This window comes from Lygodium microphyllum, chromosome 12, assembly GCF_053477565.2.
Source record: "Lygodium microphyllum isolate KBCC chromosome 12, Lygodium_microphyllum_v1.1.10, whole genome shotgun sequence".
Lineage (NCBI taxonomy): Eukaryota > Viridiplantae > Streptophyta > Polypodiopsida > Schizaeales > Lygodiaceae > Lygodium > Lygodium microphyllum.
Window position 1 is genome coordinate 62,364,133 of NC_141146.1, and position 26,306 is coordinate 62,390,438.

Below are 26,306 nucleotides of genomic sequence, written 5' to 3' on the forward strand. Positions count from 1 at the left end.
CTCTCCTCCCGCCCTCCTCCCTCCTCTCCCTCCCTCCTCCTCCTCTTCCTTCTCTTCCTCTTCTTCTACTTCCTCCTCCCCTCCTGCCTCTTCCTCCTTTTTCTTCCCTTCTCCTCTTGCTCTCCTCCCTTCTTCTCTCCTCCCTCCTCTCAACGCTCCTTCCCCCTCACCACCCATTTCGTGGTTGCGCCACTAGTTCGCCGTCGCACCACCATTTTGCCATCGTACTGTTGGCTTTCCTTTCGCCGCCCACCCGTCTCTACTCCGCCGTCGCCAGCCCTATCCCTTTCCGCCACCCTTCTTACCCCCCTACCTCCCCTACCTCGACTCCCTTCCTGCCACCCTTCCTACACCCCTACCCCCTGGCCATAACCTGTCCCACCCGCCCACCTTTTACCCCCCCTAACCCCTAACCCCTAACCCCCCCCCCCCCCCCCCCCGCCCCCACAACAATAATCCCAACCCCCCTAAAAACCTTAATCACCTACCCCTTAAACATTCCCCCCCCCCCCCTCCCCCCCAAACCCCTAACCTCTAACCCTTACCCCATTAACCCCCTCATAACCTTACCCCCTACCCCCATTAATTTTTACCCTCCCCCCATTTATTTTCCTTCTCCTCTATGCGACTTTCGCGTGCCAGCTACATAGTGCCCGTTCGCATGTGGGATTTTGGTGCTTGTAGGTGTGTGTTCGTGTTAGCGGTTGTTCATGCACACAGGTGCACATGTGCTCTTATCCGTGCGCTAGCGTACTAGCTACTATTCCCACACAGTCCAAATTTGGGTACACACATTTTCATATTTTTTAATTGCGAGAAACATTTAAAATTTATAAATAAACAATTTTAAATAAAAATTATAGATATTTAAACTAAATCATAAAAATTACAAAAATAACAAATCTAATAGTAAAAAATATTATGAAAATTAATTGAAAATATAATAAAAATATCACTAAAATTTAACAATCTTATAAAAACCTTTAAAAATCCATTAAAATCATGAAAGATACAAAAATAGTAAAAAATTAACAAAAAACTTAAAAAATCTAATGAATTTCCATGATTAATTTTTTGACTTTGTCTTATTGATTGAACACACATACACACACACAACACACAAACAAATAATTTTTTTAAAAAAATAAACATACACAAAACCAAACACATTCAAATAAAAGTTTTAAAATAACTAGAAAAAACTAAAATAAATCAAACAAAATACATGTGGTATTATGGTATTTTCACTAATGCCAAAAATCTTTCACTAGCCACAGTGTATTTTGGACTCAATCATGATCGTGCTCCTTTTTCCTCCTATCAATTGATTTTTGTGCGGATTCAGAGTCATTTGCATTCACACCCTTCTTTAGGTACCCCGTTCCTCTCTCTATTTTCCTTTTTGCACCAAACATGATAATTAATTATTAAAAAGAACCAATTGACTACATTTTAATTAATTAAAATAAACTAGTCATTCACGTAGCACACACTTCATGCTCCAAACAAACATTTTTAATTTATAATAAAATGAACCAGCCGTCGCAAGTGCACACACTAAAAAAATAATGTTATACACACATTAATTTGTAAAAAATGAACTTGCATTTAGAGACCTTGAGTTGGGACGTAGTTTGAGGACATTAACAAGCACCGTAAAACTTAATAAACTTTTCTATGAATAAAATGAACCACAATTTCTTATTAAGGTTTATCACCTAATAAAAGTTCACTCCTTGTTAATTAATTTGTAAAATGAACATTCAATTAAATTTTCCCTTTCCCCTCACATTGCACAATTCCCTTTTTCAATGAAGTGCTACGTGGGGTAGGTAACATGGTTGTTAGTCTTAGTCCCTATTGACCATCTTAGTCGGTTGAGGTTTTGGTTATCAATCGGTTGTAGGTAACATGGTTGTTAGTCTTAGTCCCTATTGACCATCTTAATCGGTTGAGGTTTGGTTATCTTAGTCGGTTGTGGTTTGGTTATCAATCGGTTGTAGGTAACATGGTTGTTAGTCTTAGTCCCTATTGACCATCTTAATCGGTTGAGGTTTGGTTATCTTAGTCGGTTGTGGTTTGGTTATCAATCGGTTGTGGTTTGGGTTGGTCATTTGATTGGAGTTAAGGATATGGTGTGATTTGATTATATTTTATTTGGATTGCCTGCTTTAATACGAGGATATTGGGTGCCTGTTTGTATGCATAGCATGAAGCTTTCAGTCACATAAGTGGAGAGGTCATGCCAAAAAAAATTTAGGATGTGGATTGCTTGGGGTGGTCGGTTGGTTAGTCAAGTGGTCCATGTGAGTTTTTGTTGTCAATATCTTATATGTTGTTATTTTGTTATTTTGTGACATTCCTTGTGATTGTCTATGTGTGAGTGGCATGTGTGAACCATCTGAATGGCACCTCGTACTCCTCTCGGTCTAATATGTTCCCTTGGTGTCACATGATTATTCACTGTTGTTGGATTCGGACCTTCTTACTAAGACTAGGTTATCCAACTTTATGGCTCTTCCACTGCCACTTGTCCCAGATGACTCTGACATGTGTGATCAGTTTTTAGCCTCTTACAATAAGAGGTCTGGCCCTGTTTGTGGTACAATTATCCACATGATGCCTAAGAGCCTAGGCAAAGCTCTTTCTTTACCATACCATGGAGAGCCTTTCGCTCTACTGCGCATCAACTATTCTCTAATGAGGATATTTTGAAATTGTTAACAGAAGCAAACACATGATATCTTGGATCCTAAGCGGGTTATCACTACTTCAAGAGTTAGTGTGTCCATGATTTCCAATCCTTTCTAAAGCAATTGTGCTACTTCCTTCTAATTATCTTTCAAAGGAGTTATTTACAGCTTCCTGCATAGTGTAGAAGTGTACCACCATTGATTGGAGTTCATATCTCTTCGCTCACATTTGGTTCTTACCTTTATGTTTTCCTAACACATGCTGCCCCTACGAAGGAAATTCCCACACTACAAGTTGGTCCTCCAGAGGTTCTTTCTCCTCCTACAGAAGATGATAATGTTATCATCGAGGATGTTGATCCTTCCCCTCCTATGATCATTCAGAGGAAGCGTCTTAAGTGAGTGGCTAAATTAGTTCCAATTCCTGTTCAATCTTGCAGTCAGATGCCTACTTTCCCTATAATGCCAAATCTTTTCAGAGCACATATAGATGGTACTTGGATATTTTTATCCCCTCTATGCAATGAATAGTGATAGGAGATGCAATTTTATTTTTGCATAGAGACATTCAGAGCTCTATTGAACTCTTAGTTACTGCTAGTACCCAGTAACTCTATTCTTCTTTTTATGAAGATGTTCAATAGTCCAAGGAGGAGTTGAATAAAGCGAATACTAAGCTAGCCTTTGCCAAATAAAACTATTCTATCCTTAGCACACAAATGGAGCAACAAACTAAGAATTAAAAGCTTTGATAGTTGTCCAAATGGAAGAGCTCAAATCAACTAATACTATCCTAGACCATAGCAATACTTAGATTCAACAACTTAAGGAACAATTGGCTCAATTCGATTCTGCTTCACAGAGTCCTTTTGTGTGGCTAGTTCCTTCTTTATCCCCTGCAGATTTAGCTGTCCTTCAAAGAAATGCTACATTATGCCCTTTATTCCAAGCCAAGGTGGAAAGGATTCAGTTAAGAATGGACTTGTTGTGGTCTTCATTTGAGCAATTCCAGGAGTTTGTTCTTCCAGATCACTCCTTCTTTGTGCATTATCAACAAGATAAGTTGGCATTTTATATTAAGCTTTCCATAATGGATTTGCCTTTTCCAAAGGATGGTTGGAGTGGAGATTGGTTTTCTAATTTGTTGATTGAAGTGGTCAAAATTGTTTTTGAGGATTTTGTGACTACAGATACCATGCTTATGTCTTACATGTACTTGTGAGGTGACTTGTTGATCCCAAATGATGAAGACTTGGCTTGGTATGGGGGGGATGTAGTATTACAAGCTATTTTGTAGATCAAACATTTGGAGTTGCAGATAAACCAGCTATTCCATACATATTCCTCCAAAGTGGCTGATTGCCCCAAGACTTCTTGGCATACAATGATTGATTTTGTGATTTTGAATAAGTGCCAAAATAAAGCTTCTATTCTTCATGTGCAAAATACAAACCAACTGAGGGTGGATCTCTTAGCCCACCTTTCCAAGCAACTTCCTTTTGATTCATCTTTCTTTGATGCTTATCATTGTAGATCTTCTTAGGTCCATCAGTGCCTTGTTTATCTTATTATTAGTAGATGGCCCATAGATATGAAACCTATCTTTCACTTTATCAATCTAATCCACATGTTATTTTACCCCTTCTATTTCAACCCCAAGGTGCTCCTTAGATCCCTATTTTTACTCGTTCTTTTATTGAGGATTGTGTTTTTTCTCCTCCTCCTCCTTATTGTCCTTCCCCATCCACAACTATTATTTCCACTTTTTCAACATACTTTTTAACACCCTTTTTAAGTGACTCCCCTAAATTATCAGCTAATTCCTCTTTAGCTCATTCTTAATTCTATGATTTTACTTACCCATCCCTTCATCCTCTCTTACTTGTTCTCTTCCCTCTCCTATCACTTTTATCTCTCATCCCCCTCAGGTGGTTATACAGGCTTTGATCAAAAGATTCCTAGACAACAAGGATGGAGTTCAATAAAAAACAATGTATCTATGAGTGAGAGATCATGAGAGAGACTATGAAGACTATGAAACTATTGAAGATAAATTTTATGTAATTATTTCCATTCAAAGTGAAGCATTCCTTGTGTTCTCTTGTTTAAATGAAGTTGAATATTTGGGACACATAGCTGGTGAAACGGGTATTAAGGCAGATCCAAAGAAAGTACAATGTGTCAAATGTTGGCCTACTCGAGGGCCCACTCTAACAAACTTTACTTCTTTGTGAGGATTTCTTAGACTTTCTTCATTGTATAGGTGGTTTATAAAGAATTATGCTCCTATAGTGGCTCCACTTATTACTGATCGATTGAAGTGCATGGCATTCTTTTGGGATGCAACTACCACACTAGAAGCTTCAATGAGTTGAATGATCTTCCTATTTCAACATCTATCTTGGTACATCTAGATTTCTCCAAGGAGTTCACCATTTGTAGGATGCTAGTAGTCAAAAAATTGGGGTTGTTTTGTACCAAGCACATGGGGTTATTGCTAATGAGAGTAGAAAACTCAATGATAAGGAATGACAACTCCATGTATATAAAAAAGAGATGCATCAGTCTTATCATATATGAATATGAGGTCATTAGAGAGGACATTTTAAGGAGTTGTACAATGCTAGAGTATCTTATTAAATAGGGCGGTTTGTCTATAAAGGAGTCCACCTAGCAACCATCATTCTATCTTGATTCTTTCCCATGGCTTTTGTTGGAGATATATTGAATTTAGTGAGCAAAACCCACTGCTATATTAAATATTTGTAGCAAATTAAACTACCACAACTCAACCAAAATTATATGTTTATGCTTTAAAGAGATGCATATTATTGTCTATTTTCTCACAATGCTTCATTTGTGCAATTTAAAGATACCTATGTAAAGTTATGTCCATTTTACTACCATTAGCCATGTTTCCTGTAGTTTGCAAAAAATTCATTGTTGATCTTCTATTTGTGTGCCTTCAAGTCTTCATCATATTCATCGGGATGCTCTTTCAATATAATCTAGATCTTGCAGAGCTAATTCATTGTTGATCTTCTCTTTGTGCTCCTTTGATGAACAATCTTCATCATATTCATTGTGATGCTCTTTCACCATGATCTACATCTTGTGGAGCTATTTTTTTGGAGCTTCCATTGTGTTTTCTCCATACTTTAGTTTTGAGGACAAAACTCTGTCATAATAGAATGGCTTGTCATGAAGCACATTTACCTTAGTCTTAGCTCTAGGAAAATTAACCTAAGTCATGAGAACTAGGGTTAGTTATAAAAGGTAGAGATGTAGCATTTTGTGTATACTTTGACATGATTGATTCAAAGATTATCTTCTTGAGGATCTCATTGGTGTCTCCCACCATACATGGAGGTGAGTATCTATGTCCACCAACAAGAGGTGTCTTTCATTCTCTTTTCATAGTAAAGTTTCATATTTTTTTGTAGCTATGGCTTCCTTGTGCCATTGTTTATGGAAATAAGAATGATCCATGGCATGGTTATGGTTTAATGTCTACTTATGTCTATGAAATATAATAGTAACTTTACTTCTTTACAGATAATAATAACATCTTTAATTTGTTTAGGCGTAGGGGAAAATCCAAAAGAATAGAATCTAAAATGTTTAGTAAGGAAAATTGAAGAATAGAACTCAAATTATGATCACAAAATTAGGAGGCATTAATAATAAAATGCAATGATGCATTGAATACATAAGAGAATGCACAAAATTGCAAAAAAATTTGAGCTCAAAGTAGTCTTGTGTAATTGATGCATCATTGCATTTTGTGGTCAATGTCTCTAACCTCAACGTGGTGAAGATATAAACATAAAAAACAGATTCTTAGGTATGCCCCAAATGCAATGGAGATTGCAATCCTAGTTGGATGGTGTTAAGCCTCATAATCAAGCACCCTTTTATTTTGTTATCATAATTTTTATATGTTATAGTTTTTTTGTGGTGTGGTTCATACGCACTCAAGCATTAATATATGTTGGAATTTCCTCATTAGTATAGCAATATTTCATATGCATTTAAGCATATGTGAAGATAGGTTTACTGATATTATTCAAGATTATAGTGTTGGAAAGATAGGTTTATTGATATTATAAAAGTTGTAGTGTTTTGAGATCAAATTATAGTTATTTTAATTCTTTCTTTCGTTATGAATATGAATATTGTGGGGTCTAACTCATATAAGGAAGGCTATCTTTTGTATACAAAATTCTTTGGTACAACATATTCTTTTGTATGAAAGATTAGTGATTATACAATGATAATTAGGGTACTATATGGATTATACAAGGATATTCAATGTAAAACATATTTTTTGCCCATTATACTATTATCACCATGTACTCCTAATGCATGAACCTTGCTACCTCTACATACATGCTATCAAGTTTACTATTATCACCATGTCCATTTAACTTTGTTGCCACTACACTTCAAAGTTGGAAAAAGATCTACAACTAGAAAAAGTTGGAGCCAAGTGGCTCATTACAAATCTAGGAAAAGAGAATTAAGCATGATTGCAAAGCAAGAAGCTTATTCAAGCTTGATGTGTTATTGCTGTTAGAAGAGCAAAACATGCAACGGAATAATGAAAGACATAAGAGACAATGTGCAAGATATAACTGGGAATAGGAATCCACTATGACAAGAGTAGAATGGTTGAGCACTATCTCACACACTCCACAAGCTCCCTCTCTCCACACCAAGAATCTATAAGTACAAGTGTGATGGATGGACAATGGGCTGTGTCCACACTCCCTCCTTTTATATACAAAAATAAAGGAGTTGTCCTACCATAGAATAGGTTGGCCAATTACCAAATAAAGAAAAAGAGAGTGCCCATAAATAAGGTAGTGGGTGGTTGTGAACTTGTGATATGACCACTTCTAACACCCTCTCTTAGAGCACAAGTGAACAAGTAATGAACAAGAATATCCAAGATACACTATGGATACTCCAACATCGTGCACTCCATTGGATGTGCCTCAGTAAGAAAGCACCTTGAAGAAGAAGTCCAAATGCCATAAGCCCTCTCTGAAAGCAAAGTAGTCAAGGTAGCCACTTGCACCTCTTGTAGTCATGCAAGCTCCATGGATCTTGGTGTCATAGCTCCCTATGACACCAAGATTTGCAAGACCACACAAACACATCATGTCACTCGTTCTAGCATAAACTTGGCACTGGACACACTAGTCCAAGGTTTGGATTGCTAGAAGATGGGAACTTGGCTATGGTAGCCTTCACACTATCTCAGAGCTCAGGCTAGCTTAGCTACCACATTTCAATGATTGCTTGGGTAGCACTAACCAACTATAGAAAGTACCTTGGACATGAGCAAAACATAACCAACTAGTTGAATGGTTCTATCCATCGGCCATTACATCAATAGATGCCTTTGTATCACAACCCTATGTAATCCCAAGCTTAAGGTGGGAGCTTAATTATAAGTCCTCCTCTAATCATGAGCTCATAGTGGGAGTGCATCATTGGTGTGTGCGATGAAACCAATATGGGTTCGATTGTCGATCAAAAGCATATGAAATTAATTAGAGAGGATGTTAACATTAGCATTGCCACTTCTCCTCTACTAGATGAGGAACTGGGATTTGATGAAATCATGGTGAAGGCTGCCTCTGATCACCTTTGATGATGAGTAATAATTTGAGGTGAAAAAAATATATATGATAATTTCCTTGAAGTAAAAGCTATTCTAATAAAGTCATTTTTTCATACCTGCTTTTTGTCACTATTTATAAGTATACTTGAGATACTAACAATAGATTCTTGTAATTAGTTGCAAAAATTATATCATCAACATAATATTAAACATACTTAGTTTCTAAAAAGGCCTTTAAAATGGCATGTACAAAGAAGGTGCTTGTTGGTCCTAATTATTAAAAGAAAATTTAAACATGATACTTTTGACCATGACCAACTCTACTAGCATTTGGAAAGAAGAAGCTATTGTGAGAGGTCTAACTCCTCTTGAAAAGCATGTTTTTGCATATTATTCAAAGTTGAGATCTATTTGTTTGACGATGAATTTATACAGAAAAGATTTTCAATACATTTCTTCACTTTCTATCCTCCTACAAGAGCAAGCCCCATTGTTTACATTGGTCTCCATCTATCCATCCATGTGAATACAATTTCTACCGAGGAACAACAACAACATCTGCAATAGAATTTGCATGAACAGATGCAGATCAACCACTGACAAAGAACTAAGTGATGTTAGTTCCTTCATGGATAGAGATAACTCTTAATTTAGATTTCATAATACAAGTTGTGCCTATTTGAGGCTAAAATTGATAGTCAAAGAAAGAAACCTACTGTCTATTGGCTATAACAATGGCATTTCCAAAACAAGGCCAACTCTTTATCACAGTCACATCACCACAACAGTGAAAGGTACCCTTTGGCTATTTGATCTTGAGTATTTCCACTTGTAGTAGCTCATCAAGAAATCAAATGCACACCCCTTTGGGGTTGTCTTACTATAGGTCCTATTGGCAAGTCTAGAGTGGGCATTGGCTAGATCAATCAAGGATTCACAAGGCTTGAACTAGCATAGGCATTGGTCCCAAATTCACTTCCTTCAAAAATGTTGCCTTTGTTTCCAACAAAATAAGATCCCAAAATCGTCTCCAATCAAGTTGCAAGAGTAGGACATGTACACATCAATGTAAAGAACCTTTCTAAAAATGGCAAAATGGGTTTCACAAAAAGCTTAGTAGGAGCACTATCTCCTATGCTTGTAAAGCCACCCTAGGCTTGGAAGTACCTCTTGAAGCTGCTATTATATTACCTCTACTCTGAATAGCTTAAATTATGCCAAGGCCTTGTGGTGGTCTTCGTGGGTTGTGTGGTAGGAAAAAGGGTGCTCCTCTTGCTTCATATGATGAGGGATAAGCCATAAAACCAACCATTTGGTGAGGGAAGACAAGCTTTAGGAGTGGAGAAGGGTTCTTTGCTCAACACCTCCATGGAAGCTTTAGAAGAAAGCTTGAAGGGAAGAAAGAAGGACTATTCCTTGAAAGGTAACTACATCTTTAGGTTTTACCAAGCCCTGTTACCCTTGTTTTAGTCAAGTACCTTCAAAAATGGCTTGGGAATTGAAAATGAGCTACTAATTTTGCATGAGTACCTCCAACTTGGCCATGGCTACTATGAGATCTCTAATAAAGGTTGCCATCACCTTATGGTACTCCATCACTACTCCCTATAGCTCATGTCCCTACTATACTTATTTGTTGACTAGGGTTTTTTTTTGTAAAATATAATTGGATATGAGGAAAGAGAAAGAAGAAATGACCGAAGACCAAGGCTCTAATACCACTTGTAATGAAGGAGACCTAGGAGAGAGTAGGAAAAGGAAGAAGACTATAGACATAATAGAGAAAGAGGGAGAAGAAGAGAGAAAGAGAAGGGAAGGCGTGAAAGCTAAAGGACAAGAAGATGAAGATGAAAGGGGGTAATTGCATTAACTGATCATGCAAAAATGAAACTCCATACATCTTATATACTTGGCCATATAGCCAATATTTTCCCTATTTTCCTTGTGTACTTATATTTCCCCTTCCTTACATTCTTTGAACCAACCAACCAAGACTTTTAGTAAAACGCCATTTCCAAGAAATCTATTTTGTACGAGGAAGCATCTCGCTTGGAACACTCTAATGAATCACCTTGGAAACTCGTCTTCTCGTAGGATTTTACCCATATAGATGATGCACAAGCCACAAGTAGCATAATCAAAGTATCTATTGCAAAGAGACTCCATACACTAAGAAACATCGACTCTGTGTACCCATTTCCCATCGCCCCCAAGATTGCTTTGCTTAGTTGTACTAATCTTCCAAAGTAAGGCCACCATAGCTTGAAGGACATAGTAAGACGGTTGTTTCACATGTATTTTGCATAAGATCTAGCATCCATGTTGATGTCGTTCCTTACTTTATGTAGCTTACCAATTTCTTAGGATTCCCCTAGAGGATCAACAATATGCTTTCCCCACATGCAATTGGGGGGTGGGGGACTCACACAATACCACTCTCTATGCAATTCTTGCCACATTGCTCTGGACTAATAGTTCAAACTCACCTCACTCAATGCCTTTTCCTTTGGGATACCAATTTCTTAGCTCAAGTTTTGCATTACATCCCTCCAGGAAAGCCTAGACTCCAAGTACTCCAACAATGCCATGATACCCTAGTAGCAAGACACTTTGGAGCTAATAAGACCTTAGAGCTTATTTCAAGAGATTTTTGGTGGCTCGAGATATGGAAAGGAGTTAAGGAATATATAAAATCATGTGATACTTGCAATAGGGCCAATGTCATGAACATGCCATGATCAAGTGTATGGATTAATTCTTGCTCATGCCATATGAATCCACACCCCATGCAAATGCACCCTTAATAGGACATCCTTGACCCAACCATGCAAACCCACCCTTGCCATGTCATCATAGAACCTTCTAGAAGATATGCCATATCATCGCTTGTATAATCGATGATGTCATTATGGAACATTCTAGAAGATCTTTAGCTGCCCTCCAACGCCAATAAAAGGAGGGGCTCGCCATAGAGCCCTCAGTCTTGCCAATGTCAGTCTTGGGAGCTCAAGGAGTCGAGACCTCCAATAAGTAACTACCAATCATCGTTATGCTATTCATTGCTAGGGCAGTTGTGTGTGTGTATGCGTGCTTAATCAGATAAGCTACCACAAGAGATATTTCCTCTGTAACCACAATCAAGCTTCTATAAGCTCGTGCCATTGCACCATATGAACGGTCTGTTAAAGTGTGACGTGGACAAAGGAGTACATTTTGTTGAGTAACGTGTAGAGTCTGAGGTGGAAAAGGTGAGTGGTTCTACGGAATCTAGACGGTGACCGGGCGATCCGGGACTCCCAGGCGCGAATGAGAATGGCGACCGGGCCACCCGGTCATCCGAGGCCCCCCGGTTGCTTCAGCTTCTATTGTACTTTTTCTCCTCTTGGTCGTCTTTGCCGGCTCTTCTCGCTCTGTCTTCTAGAGACCGGCCGCCATAGCCAAACAGAAATATACGAAACGCACAGGATTCTCAAGGGAGCGACTCTGCTTGTGCAGTAGCTGCTTCACATCGCTCCTCTCACACGCCACCGCCCGCGCAGATCGCCATGTCCAGGTAACACTTTTGTTCTTACTGATCAATGGTCGGGAAGGAGCATCACAGGTTCGCACCTTCGTCTTGCATCAATCCGCTCGCCTCTCCTGCGCTTCCTTCGTCTGGAAATGGCGCTGTAGATCGGCTCCCTGCCATCCTGCCTTGCTTCAGATCGACTCCTCCAGCTTTTGCGACATCGGTGATGTAGATCGTCCTGAAATCCTAGTGGGAGCTCCCGAAGCTTCTATCAGAAGGTTCAGCTGATGGACTTTCATGAAGACAGGTTTTTAGATTGGGTTTTGGCCATTTCTGCTATTTCCGCCATGTGCCGTGGACCTACGACATAGACTTCCTTGTTCAATAATCTTATCATACCAAAAACTCTGCAGAGGTTTGATTTTGGTGATTTCTGCCATGCCCCGTGGACCAATGCCATAGACTGCCTTGTTCAATAATCCTACCATAGCAAAGACTCTGCAGAGATGATGCTTAGAGGAGGACTTTCAACTCCTCCTGCCCCACATTCGCACTCGCGGTCCTCCCTTGGAACATATCTGCTCGTCGCAGCACTTATCCTCACATCCGTCTTTGCATGGCTGCACCTCATCCTCTCCTCCCACCATGCTTGCACCTCACACAGAAGCAACAGCCGAGCCTCGTCATCCTCAACAGTGGATTCGTTCCCTTCGCCATTCCCATGGCAACCCCCTGACTTTTCGGACTCTGACCCCTTTCCGACCTTTCCATCTTCCCTTTTCCTTTCCTCATCACGGAAACCGCTTAACGAGTCTTACCTTTCCATCCGCAATATTGTATTTGGCATTGGTGGATCTGCACAGCTTTGGCCTGAGCGCAAGGAGTACATCAAGCTTTGGTGGAAACCAAGGCAAATGCGTGGCTTCGTATGGCTTGATGAGCCCGTTCTAGAGACAGAGGCATGGGACCAACTCCCCATTCCAATGGTCTCCGAGGACACTTCTTCCTTCAGGTCAGCAACAACATTGAATTGGAAAATTTGAGTATCCGAAATAAATGTATGAGCAACATTCATGGGCTTGTAGTATAATCACCTGTATTGTGGTGAATAAGAAAATTTTTGTTGCATTGTTGGGACTTGAATTTAGGTACACACATCCTATAGGCAGTCCCTCAGGAATCCGCATTGCACGCATTCTTGTGGAGATGTTCAGACTGAGTCTGCCAGATGTTCGGTGGTTTGTGGTTGCTGATGACGACACAATTTTTTGCACTGATAACCTGTTGAGAATACTGAGCAAGTATGATCCCAATGAAATGTTTTACATTGGGGGGTATTCTGAAAGCCATTTGGAAAATTTTATTTTTAGCTACAGTATGGCTTATGGAGGAGGTGGTATAGCAATAAGCTATCCTTTAGCGGAGGTCTTAGTGGGAATGTTTGATGATTGCATACAAAGATATCCCCATCTTTTTGGCAGTGATGATCGTCTGCATGCTTGTATTTCGGAACTTGGTGTTCCCATCACCAAAGAACCAGGATTTCATCAGGTAAGCTCTCCATCACCCCAACATTATTCAGAGTCCATGCTTTAAATGTATTTTACAAGCTCAAACGGTTTTTGAGAGGATGCATATCTGGCATATGAAGTGATTATAGTGTAGTGTTGCATTGAATGAGCTGTAGTAAATATTGCCTCATTCAACCTTGCTGTCTGCAGATGGATATTCGAGGCAGTGCATTTGGTTTGCTGGCAGCACATCCCGTTGCACCCTTTGTGTCTTTGCATCATGTACAAGTGGTGGACCCTTTGTTCCCCAATCTTGGTACCCTTGACAGCTTAAGGCTTTTGGTGAAGGCAATGCAAACAGAGCCTAGTACATTTTTGCAGCAATCCATATGCTATCATTCAAAGCCTAAACTGTCTATATCTGTTTCATTGGGCTATGCTGTGCAAGTGTACCCCAGAATTGTGTCACCCAGGGAGCTTCAAAAGGCAGAAAAAACATTCCGGGCATGGAACAATTTAGATTTTGAAGCTGAGTTTGACATCAACACTAGGCCTGCACCATCTATCTGTGACCAGCCATTTACCTTTTTCTTGGAAGACATCCATTACGAAGAGAGAACGGGGTTAGTTGTCAGCATGTATAAGCGGCACACTGCCATTGATGACATGAAAAAGAGGGAGTTCTGTTGGTCCCATACTTTCCCTCGTGATTTGGTGGAAGAAATTCGTGTGGTGAACAAACCATTGGATTGGCACTGGTATCTGGTAAGCAATGGGGGAATGTGCTTCTTTATTTCTGGTTGATTGTGTTGTCAAAATTATGACCAATGTATTGATCTATGTTGTAGGTTCCTAGGCGACAGTGCTGCACTATAGGTGATATACAGAGTGGCTTAATGGATATAAAGGTAGACTCATGTATGCAAGGCATGGTTATAGCTACTTGATCTGTCTTTCTGAGGCTTCCATATTGAACGATGCCATCTTGCAGCACTCTTGTCTGTGCATTTATGCTATTCTTTTGCAGTCTTGAATACTTGCTGTTCAATTACAAATTGCCTTTGCGAGAGTCGTGGTTTGCATGATAACAACCCACGTTATTCACCTAGTGCAAAGGGTGATGTCGGTTTTCTTGGGCTTTCATCCTCCTGTGATATAATGGGACACTGACACTTTTGTTTTATGTCTTGGGATTTTACTGGCCTCTCCTGGTGATTTCTCTGGCTTTTTGTTATCGAGCCAAGTATGGATATTGGCAAGGGATCCTGAAGACACTTCATCTCTTTAACAGTTTTGTCGGGGCTGGGATTGACTTTCTAGTAACTTCTGTATAGCCAATTTTGGTGAAGCCAAACAGGTCTGACAGTTGACTGACATATTTTTTTTCCATGTATACTTGAAGCGAGTTTGTATCTGAATTGTATTCTTCACAATCTTTCCTTGTCCTTTTCCATGCCAAGTATTTTGAGCATGGAGGCCGACAACTTGTGCTGGCCAATAAATTGTTACCAGAAGGTAGTGAGTAACCATCTAGTTTCAGATTGTTGTTTGAAATTGGCACACTCTGCAACTCTCCTGCCCAAGAGTTATTTTGATTCCTCAATGTTGTAATTGACAAATAGTGTGGAGAGTTATTTTATTGTTAAATTGAAGAGGTTGGAACTGTTTTGAGATGTCAAAGAGAAGCTACAACTTCTTTTCTTGCACATGGTGAATGGTTTTCAATATCTTTTGTGCACCCAGGGCATAGTCCATTTCCAACTCCTATTGAGAGCTATCTACTCAGTCCACACATTTTAAGGTGCATCATCCCAAGCAAGTAGGACATCCTGGGCTGAATTTCTGTGCTCTGTATATTTTGAAACACGTTTGGCCACTGCTTGGTTAGGGCCCCTCTTTTTGATAGCTTCCATACATAACGTTAGGATTAGGCTGGTGATTTTGGTGAGGTTAAAGCTTCCTCAATTTGAAGAGCTAAATATACTCCAGATCTTCGATGTAGGTCGCATCTTATCGAGGTTAGTAGGATTAGACCAAGTCAGCTAAACTTTGAATGCTTTGATAGCATCTATTCACCTAAATTTTAATTGTCTATTGAAATCGTTCTCTATCATTGGTTTAATCTTTAGATTCTACCACAAGGTGAATAATATTGTGCTATAGGTGTCAAATAGAGTTCAAGTGAGCCCAAGGGTAGTTTAAATTATTTTTGGGAGAAGGATATGTGGTTGTAAAATAGTTCCAAGCATTCCACAAGTCCTTAAGGGGGAACATTTCATTATGTTTGAAGGGACTTTTAGAGAAGTATTTAGGCTCTAGGGCCTTACCATCGTGACATCCTATGGTTGGAGAAGAGAGGAATTTCCTTTGTATGGCGAGTGCTTGGCTTTCCTTACGATGGAGAAAGAGTCTACAACATAATTTGGATGCCATTTTGTTGGCAAGTAGGTCTAAGCTAGGGAGTTTAACCCTTGTATCTTTTTTAAGGAAGAATTTTTGAGATCATGTGTTGGTGGTTGTGGCCACTTAGAAAGTTTAAACATAAGGAAATAAGGAGATTACAATGGATAGTGTGAATGTTTCAAGCTGGTTTCAAGCAATCTTACGGACCCTTGAGGGTAGTTACTGTTCTATAGAAAGTCTACACAAGGATATGAAAAAGGTTGAAACTAATGGTAACAAGATAAACATGTGTTTATAAACATAATGGGATCCACTACTAAAGCTAATCTTGAAATTGTTATAAAGGTGCAATTCACAAATAAGGACATTTATAAATTGGCATTGAACACATGATGAAGAGGATATACGAATAGTGAACCCCTTGAGATGCTTGGTCACATGCATCCTTTAGTTAAGATTTTATGCAAGGTGAGATTGTATGCGTAGTGCCTTGCACAAGCTCCCTGATGATTACTTTTCAAGATGTGATATATTTCCTCTCTCCATGGAACCCTTCTAAGAATAAGATCATTTCCTTTTGTAAAAAGAACGTCATCAATTATTTTATACTTAGTTTCCCTTTGTATGAATCCATACTTTTTCTCCTTTGGAATTTGAGTTGGTCCCATCCTTGTCGAAAGTAATTGTTCCTCCAATTCTAGTGCCTCTCTTGTAAGTAAGGGAGCTCAAGGCTTAAAAATTCTTCCTCTTTAGTGTCTTTGCCAGCATTGTTAATTAATCATTTAGGGGATCCCTAATCAAGGCGTTAACCCCAACTCATTGGGATCAATGATGTGTGAAGCAAAGTTGAAAGTAGATCTCTTGAGAGGACTTTATGGACACGTTAATTGTTCATTGTGCTTGGTATTAATAATAATCAACCAAACTAGGTAGAGAGGTATTATCATTGTATTTATCAAACTCACTTTAAACTACCCAAGTAAAGATTTGCAAGAATGCAAATAGTAAAGGGATTAAGGGTGCCTTAAGGAATATACATTTTTATAGGCATTTGATGTGACCAAGAAAATGAAAATTCCCACAAGTCTATTGTAAGCCTTAGTAAAATTAGAAAAGATAATACTAGTTAATCTCTTTGGCCTCATCGAAATTGTTGTGCATGAAGATGGCAAGAGTTTAAGAATGAACCTACCTTTAGATGAAATGCTCCTACCCTTTAGTAATTTGAGTCAAGTTGGGGGTATAGGTGATTAGACAAGATTGTTTTATCTTCCCTTACAAGAATGATAACTCCTCTAGTAATTCCAGTGAGGATGGCTCCAAATATAGCATTTCTTTTCCAAATATGAAAAAGGGGGAATAATAACTTTCTCAACTTCACAAAAACTTGTTAGAAAGACTATCCAATCAATGGCTTTCCATTTCTTGTTGAAGTCACCATTCTCTTCACAATTAATGTCAAGCTCCAAAATGGAAGCTGGTGGGGTGAGTGAAGGATCCATTTCCTACACTTAGTGCTAAACTTCCCTTGGGTCGTACTTAAGACAATGCCACATTTGTGGGCCTACTAATCCAATTCATAAGTTCACATTAGAGGCATTGGTAGTAATAGTTTCAAACACAAAGTGACCAACACACTCTGATGGCAACAATGGGAAAGCCAATTGTATAGAGGTCTAAAGATAGAAAATGGCTAGAACTCTATACATATCAAAGGATCTAAATAATTTTTGTTTTGAAAAGTGCAATGAGAAGCATAGTAATCGATACACATTGTTCAATTTGATGACAACAAATGCTTTGATCAAACTAGATTGAAAATGTATTGCAATAGCTTTTTTGATTTACTTGGTAAATTAGAGGTAAATGTTAGGGTTTATTTTTGTTGCATGCATGCATATGTGCCTATGTGTGTGTACATATGGTACCAACTAAGTTTTGTTTGTTTGGATAATTCCCCCATTGTGATGTACTATAGTGTGTACATGACACAAAAATGTGTATGTTGAAGCATGTCCTTGCCCAAGTAAAAATTGACAATTACTATCCATATTACAATGTAAAAAAGAGAATTTAGAGTCAAAGATAAGACGACGACACAAATGAAAAGAAGCATAAGTATCATGTGACGAGTGTAAAGGAATATAGAGACTTCTAAGTCAATCAATCACCCAACCAAATTATATTTAGATTAAAAATTTTTGGTAAAAGATTGTTCTTACTAGTGAAAACATTATTCTTAATATCCTAGACTCCAAATTGCTAAATAAAAAAATGTTGGGGATAAAGGCACACGTGCCTAACCGCTTGTGTATTCATTACATTGACAGTACCCTCACACATGTACATTGAAGGTGGCGAGTGCCCATCATTGCCATTTCATTCTTTATTCTTTCAATGACATTTGAATAAGGAAAGGCCGGTTACACATTGTGCCCATTGGAATTTCCGCACACACACACACACACACACACACACTCACTCTCTCTCTCTCTCTCTCTCTCTCTCTCTCTCTCTCTCTCGCTCCATCTGTCATAACTCTTGCTTTTGCTTGTGCGATTTCACTCGGGCTTTATCTTTCAATTGGTACTCTCAGAGGCAACAATTCAAGGAGCTTCTTCATGCTTTGTTTTAGCTAAGATTGAAGGTTTCATGGTAGCCATTGTTTCTTTCTCTTGAGGTATGCATTGAGTCTTTCCTTCTTCTAGCTTGTTCCAGCTTGCTCCACACTTATTGAGGAGATTTCCAAGGCTTAGATGAGCCTTGTTGAGTGCTTATTGAGCTGAGGAGCAGCCATTTTACCCATTTTGAGTGGATATAGAGTATGTTGTAGAAGTTGTAGAGAGCTATGGCATATTGACAATACTATCGTATTTTGACCATAACTTTTGCATATGATATTGGATTTATGTATTCTATAGCTAGAAATAAAGAGCACGATGAGAGCTACAAATTTGGGCACTCATAGTTAATTCTATGTAATTTTCTGTTTTCTATTTTATACAGAACACAACAATTTTGGTTTGGACAACAAACTGTAAATTCCATAATGCATGCTTGATGCTTTGGGATGCTATTTTGGTACCTGGATGGTATGGTTATACTTTTGGGATCGATTCAAGCTTGCAATATCTCAAATTTCACTATCATTTCAATACTATAATAATAGAACAACAAGCATTTATCAGTGAAAAGTTTATGCCTAATGCTCATTGATGCTTTATGGGATACTCAGTGGATGCACTGCTACTTCAGTTGTTATGTATACTTTCCATATGTTGTAGCATGCTTTTGAGTTGAGATTTGGGCTCCGTTAAATTGATATTGGATGTGATTACATGCCTTGGTTACTTCAATGGCTTACACTATTATAGGCTTGAAGAATCTATTGGATTTTATGATGTTGGCTTATGCTTCGTGTATCTTGGATACCTGGATGTCATGTACTTGATGTTTTGAGCTTGCATTGCTTATTTGGTATTCAATTTTGTTCCTATGGAAGTTACATGCACTAATTTGGATGTTACATAGGGCTTTGGATTTATGTAGTTGAGATTGAGTGCTCTCTTGATATGTATTGGATGTAGTTATCCTACAGTGGGTTGATTTGATCACTTCCTTTGGACCTAGCACTTATGTTTGTTAGTGTCAGTAATATTTATATGCTTTTGGATTATGTATTGAGCTTTGCTTAGTGGAGTATGTATTTGGCAGCTCTCCTCTCTTTATTCTAAGATCTCCTATGTACATGATGTTTATGCCTACCACATTTATGGTTACTGACATACTACAGTTGTGACAACTTCAGTGCCAATTGTTCTTGGTCTTTCTTTCTTGGTTGCTCACACACTTGGTTATTGGCATATTGCTATGGTTTATTATAGCAACCTATTATTTCAATTTTATGCATCCTGTACGAGGACAATGACTTGGATTTGACAATTACTTGATTACAGTTAGTGGAAAGCTAATCCTTCTAGCAATTTCTCTTGCTTAGCCCTTGATTTGGCTGTGATTTTGGGGTTGTTTAGCTGTCATTTACAACATCCTATTTGTCTTGGATTATGCTTTTATCTCTTGCATTATGGTTGGTGGGTTGAATGACAATGCTCTCTTTAACATTGAGAAGTTGGATGACACAAAGTACAGCTATTGGAAGGGACAAATCTAGCAGGTTCTAGTGCAGAAATTGTAGATTAACCCATTGAGACAAAAGGGTGTAAAGCCCAAATGCTTTGATGTAGAGGATTGGGTTGAACTAAATGAATTATATAAATCTACAATCATTTTGTCACCCTCTAAGTATGTCTATTATGTTGAGATGGCAAGCTCAACACACGTGGACATTGATGATGGACCGCATGGCTAGATGAGTCCGCACGTCTACACTTAGCACATTGGTGGTCATTATGATACTCACATGGCCACTGACTTATCATTTATTATATTTAGTTTGTTACACCTACCTATACTGACAAAGATATAACGCTAGTTGATTAGTGTAGTCGGTTATGCACTATTTGACTTAGTTTGACTTAGAAGGTCACTTTCTTTTATGTTGTATCTTATCTATACTTTGTGTACATTGTATAGTGTGTGGAAGAAGAAGAAAAATTAGCAAGAAAATGTTTTGGCCTCTATCTCTCTTCTTGTGTTCTTGAGTGAGCTTCCTCTTGTGTATACAGTGTGTGTTTGGCGCAGCAACTCAAGCAAATTCCCCCATCACACGATTCTTGACATGGTATTAGAGCCGCGCCATTGAGAGGGGCTGATTTTGAAGGCTGAAGTAAAGGAGAAGAAGCAAGGTTCGAGCAAGCAAGCAATGGGTAAGAAGCTCTTCCATTCTTCCACTCTCTCTCTTGGATAGTGGGTGATGGGGCCTCCCGTTTCAGGCCCCATTTTAGAGCCACAAGGTTGCGGACAACAGCTTCAGGGTACACTGTGATTTCGGCTGTATTGACCGAAAGTGGGTGCACAGGTTACAAATTGCGAATCTATAGTTTTTGAGGTGTTTGCAGGAAGAAAACATAAGGTTTATCTACAAAAAAGTTGCAGATTACATGTACTATTGAGCAATCAGTGAAAAGGTTCCTTGTTGTAGTGCTGTGCACGTGTTGTAAAAGATTACAGAAGACTAGCTTGCTCCGTTATATTCTCTTTTGTGATAATGGCAGAGAACAATGAAAATCCCATTATTGAGAAGCTCGATAAGAACAACTACCCTTCATGGAAGTTCCGTGTTACGAACTTCCTCATTGGAAAGAGCCTTTATGAGTTTGTTTCAGGTGAAGAAAAGGAGCCAGAGCTAGGTATCCCTCCGACTGCATATGAATTAAAAGCATGGAAAGAATGGAATGCGAAAGACAAAAAGGTGATGTACTAGTTATTTGCAGTCATTGATAATACGATGTTGGGACATATCAGAAATGCAGAAACTTCACATGCAGCTTAGACAATTTTTGAGAACATGTTTTCAGTAAATACAAAGGCACGAAAGATTCAACTCAAGCAAGAGTTGAATGCCTTAAAGAAGGGAAAATGTCTATCAATGAGTATGTGTTGAAGGTGAGGAGCATTGCAGATGCTTTAGCAGCGATTGATGCAATGCCTGATGATAATGATTTGGTTTCATCCACTTTGAGTGGCCTTAACAATGAGAAAGCATGGAAATCATTTGTTACTTCAGTATTTGTACGGAAGCCATTTCCAGATTTTGATGAGTTGATCTCTCTCATGATTACCGAAGAGATCAATATGCAGGGTGACTCATCTGAAAAAAATAGTGAATAGGTTCAAGCATTTTACTCAAGTTCAGGAAGGGGACGTGGTAGATCCTCTTCGAGAGGCCGTGGTATGGGACGTGCTAGCGATAACCAGCAAAACAGGTTCAATTAGCAATTTGGTGAAATGTACGTTTCAGGAGGCCGAGGAAACTTTAGAGGTAGGTGGAGCTCTAGAGGAAGAGGTGGATAACAAAATAGAGGTTCTAGAAATTCTGCTATTGTTTGCCATTATTGTGGCAAAACATGCCATATTGCAGCCCATTGCTATACAAAGAAGGATGATATTCGTAGTGGTAAATTGCAGCAAGGAAACTATGCATCGTCTTCATGACAGAATGAAGACAAAAATGAGCGTCTGTTTGTTATGCAGCATATGATAAAAGCAGTTACATGAAAGAGAGCACATGATGATGTATGGTATGTCGATTCAAGTGCATCTAATCATATGACCATTCATGTTGAATGGTTTGGAGAGATGCATGACTTACAAAATCTAGGTTATGTGCAGACTGGTAATGATTCATGCCACCCAATTTCACACTTTGGAAAGGTTCCCTTGTCCTTTTATGATGGCCAGACAAAGAGTCTGACAGATGTATTACATGTGTCATCAATTATAAAGAATCTAGTGTCTGTTGGCCAAATGGTAGAGTAGGGATTGCAGGTCCGATTCAATGCAAAAGGTTGTTTTGTAGAAGACTTTAATGATAAGTGCAGGTTGGTTGCAAAAGGAAGTAGAGTTGGCCGAATGTTCACTTTAGATGCTGGAATTCTTGCAATGGATGCTACTATGTATGCTAAAGGAAAAGGAGTAGTTGCAGTTATTGAAATATGGCATAAATGAATTGGACATGCAAATGTGCAAAGGCTGAAATTAATGCAGTCCAGAGGATTGGTTATAGGGTTGTCTTCTTTTAGAGCTTTGTGAAGCATGCCAGTTTGGTAAGTAGGCAAGACAACCCTTCTCGCATGACAGAGAAGTGAGTAGGAAAATACTTGATGTAGTGTATACAGATGTTTGGGGGCCTACACAGAATGTATCTCTTGGTGGCAGCAAATACTTTGTCACATTTATTGATGACTGCTCAAGGAAGTTATGGGTATACTTTATGAAGGAAAAGAGTGACGTGTTTGAGCACTTCAAATCTTTTAAGGTAGCTGTTGAAATAGAAACAGACTTAAAAGTGAAGTGCTTGAGATTACATGGAGGGGGAGAGAACCTCTCTAATGAGTTTACTGGCTTCTTGAGGACTCATGGGATAAAGAGGCAATTTACTTGCAGGTATATCCCACAGCAACATGGGGTTGCAGAAAGAAAAAATAAGCATATTGCAGAAGTCGCACGGGCATTAATGGCTGAAAAGAATATGCCCAAATATTTTTGGTCTAAGGCTGTCCATACTGTTGTCTACATTATGAACATAACTCCCACAGCTGCAGTTCATGGGATGACTCCTGAAGAGTGCTTTACTGGTAAGAAGATCGATATATCGCACTTGAAGGTATTTGGATGTATTGCATATGTTCATGTGCCAGATGAGCTACGGAAGAAGCTTGATCCAAAGGCTGAAAAATGTATTTTTATTGGATACCCTTTAGAGTAAAAAGGGTATCGATGTTATAACCATGTCACAGGTGAGTTTAGAGTGAGCAGGGATGTTATCTTTGATGAGATGGGAAGCTAGTAAGCACCTGCTGGTGATGTATTAGATGATAACACCATATTGGAGAATATGGGAATGTCCCATAAGTTTGGGACATGTGGTCAAATCTTTGGATTTGTCATAACTTGAACATTATAACTCCAAATTGATCGCTCTATAGCTCAATAGATTCCATTTTTCAAGCACTTTCCAATGATAGGTCATATCATATGGTTTTGAGAAACTTTTGGGTAAGTTATCCATATGCCACCTTTTTAATATTTAAAAAAATGAGAATTGGGAGATTCCCAAACTCACTAATATTGTGTTTGATGATAATGATCATGACAGCTATGTGCAAAAAGAAAAACAAGAATCACAGAGTCTTAGTGGACCAGAAACATCATCTGGCACTATACCTATAGCGAGCCCTTGGTCTGGGAGACTAAGGAGTAGCCCCACATCTTCAGGTGGTTGTATAAGTGTTGTAGGGAAGGATAAAGGAAAGAAGAAAGTGCTGGATGGTAATAATGCATCTACCAGTCATTTGGAATTTGACGGAGATTCCACTGGTTCAGAGAGTTTGGATGATGAACTTGGTATTCCTTCAGTCATGACACCAGGTGTACAGAGAGCTCATTGTAATGTGAAGGCTCCATTGAGTGATCCAATGGTATGCAGATCTAGTAGGGTCAGATATTCTATTAAAAGATTTGGTTTTGAAGGTTATGCAGCTCACCATTATGCTTATATGGTGAAACTAGTTGAGGATGTTGATCCCACTTGTTTTGAGGATGTTGTTGGTCATGCTCATTGGGATGCAACAATGGATGATGAGATGGTTGTATTAGAAGCCAATAAGACTTGGGATTTGGTACCCTTACCTAAGGGTAAGAAAGCTATTGGCTGTAAGTGGGTTTACAAAGTCAAGCATAATGCAGATGGTTCAGTTAGCAAGTATAAGGCTAGGCTGGTTGCAAAAGGCTATGCTCAAACATATGGCATAGATTATGAAGAGACATTTAGTCCAGTTGCTAGGATGGCAACTGCTAGGTGTGTGATTGCCTTGGCAACAGCCAAAGGTTGGAGTTTGCAGCAAATGGATGTTAAGAATGCCTTCTTGCATGGTGAAGTGCAAGAAGAAGTGTATATGGAGCAGCCAGTAGGCTATGAGGATTTAGAGTATCCCACATATGTGTGCAGGTTAAAGAAGGCACTCTATGGGCTGAAGCAAGCACCTAGAGCATGGTCTGACAAGTTTGGATAGTATCTTGTCAATATTGGATTTTGTATTTCTGATGTTGATCACTCACTTTATGTGAGAAAGGGAGATGCAAGTTTGATCATCATAGTCATCTATGTGGATGACTTGATTATTACAGGTGACAGTGACAATGGGATTACTGAAGTTAAGGACTTCTTAAAGAAGAAGTTTGAGATGAAAGATTTGGGTGAGCTGAGATACTTTCTTGGTATTGAGGTGATCAGATGTGATGATAGTATATGGCTATCCCAAAGTCAGTATGGCTTGGATATGTTATCCAAGTATGGTATGACATCATGTAAGCCTCTTTCAGTACCATTGGAGCAAAATGTGAAGTTGAGTGCTAACGTTGGGGATGAGATAAAAGACTCTACTATATTCAAGAGGATAGTAGGGAGTTTGATTTACATGAGTATCACAAGGCCAGCCTTGAGCTATGCTGTTGGCCTTATTAGTCAATTTATGCAGATGCCTAGAAAGCCTCATTTGGATGCAGTTAGACATATATTGAGGTACGTGAAGTCCACTTTACGTTATGGACTTATTTATGAGGTAGGTAAGGGCGTACATGTCTATGGATACAGAAATGCAGATTGGGCTGGTAGCATGTCAGACAGAAGATCTACAAGTGGATTCATGTTTTTCCTTGGTAGTGCAGTAGTTACATGGAGCAGCAAAAAGCAACCTACAGTTGCTTTATCGAGTACACAAGCTGAGTATAGAGGTGCTGCTATGGCAACATGTGAGGTGGTATGGCTACAAAAGTTATTAGGTGATTTGGACGTTCAGGGAGATGGTCCAGTTGTCATTCATTGTGACAACATGAGTAGCATACAGCTAGCTAGGAATCCAATGTTCCATGCTAGGACAAAACACATTGAGGTGCACTACCACTTTGTGAGAGAGAAGGTACTTGCAGGAGAGATTGACTTAGTATATGTCAGCACATAGGATCAGATAGCAGACATTTTCACAAAGGCATTGGGTGCAGAGAAGCTTCAAAAGTTCGGAAGCTTACTTGGAGTTGTAGAGATAGAATTGAGTTTGAGGGGGAGTGTTGAGATGGAAAGCTCAACACGTGCGAACATTTATGATGGACCGCTTGGCTAGATGAGTCCCCACGTCTACACTTAGCACGTTGGTGGTCATTATGATACTCACATGGCCATTGACTTATCACTTATTATATTTAGTTCGTTACACCTACCTACAGCTGGCAAAGATATAACACTAGTCAATTAGTGTAGTCGGTTATGCACTGTTTGACTTAGAAGGCCACTACAATAATATATTTGGCTTGCAAATACTGTGCCGTAGGACTAATGGGTCATACAAAGTCGATTTTCCACTTTTCGAAGGGTTGTCGTGCAATGATTGGGGTTAACTCCTTTTGATCCTTGTGAATTGGTACCTTTGTCCGTTGACACTCGTCACAATGCTTGACTAACGTGCTGCGTTGCGAAAAAGCATGGGCCACCATAATTGAGACTGTAGCACCTTGCGGGCTGTCGTGTCTCCGCTAAAGTATCCTCTAGCAATCCCGCTATGCGTCTCTGTGAGCACATTGTGCATCTCATGCTTGCATATGCATCTACGCAGTAACCCGTCTTGCCCTGACCTATATAGTTGGCATGCTATCGATTGATAGGGTTGGAATTTGAGGATAAGTCGTCTAAGTCGGGCCTTTTCTATTGGCCGCTTAGGTAATCCGTGCTCCAGTACGTGGACGATGTCATCTGCCCAATATGGTGTTATATCAGTCTTGAATAAATCTCTTTCGTTGGAAAGGTTGAACAGATAGGCATCTGGCAATTCATCGGCAATGCCTTGTCCAACAGCCTCTCTCGTGGTAATGCATGACATATGGTCAAC

General features: G+C 39.1%; 1 protein-coding gene across 1 annotated transcript; it reads left to right on the forward strand.

Annotated features, from left to right (window-relative positions):
* The first annotated feature begins 11,715 nt into the window (after positions 1 to 11,715).
* LOC148027831 (uncharacterized) lies at positions 11,716 to 15,015 on the forward strand. The gene is made up of 4 exons (XM_087689543.1): positions 11,716 to 12,842; positions 12,979 to 13,381; positions 13,552 to 14,106; positions 14,190 to 15,015. The coding sequence occupies exons 1-4, from the start codon at positions 12,337 to 12,339 to the stop codon at positions 14,286 to 14,288; spliced, it is 1,563 nt and encodes a 520-aa protein (XP_087545669.1). The 5' UTR covers positions 11,716 to 12,336; the 3' UTR covers positions 14,289 to 15,015.
* Positions 15,016 to 26,306: the final 11,291 nt, after the last annotated feature.

What these genes read in the sequence shown, in the direction of transcription:
- LOC148027831 (XM_087689543.1), top strand. Translation starts at nt 12,337, where the DNA reads ATGATGCTTAGAGGAGGACTTTCAACTCCTCCTGCCCCACATTCGCAC. An exon ending in AAGAACCAGGATTTCATCAG is followed by an intron (nt 13,382 to 13,551) that starts GTAAGCTCTCCA and finishes TGCTGTCTGCAG; the next exon opens with ATGGATATTCGAGGCAGTGC. An exon ending in TGGATTGGCACTGGTATCTG is followed by an intron (nt 14,107 to 14,189) that starts GTAAGCAATGGG and finishes TCTATGTTGTAG; the next exon opens with GTTCCTAGGCGACAGTGCTG.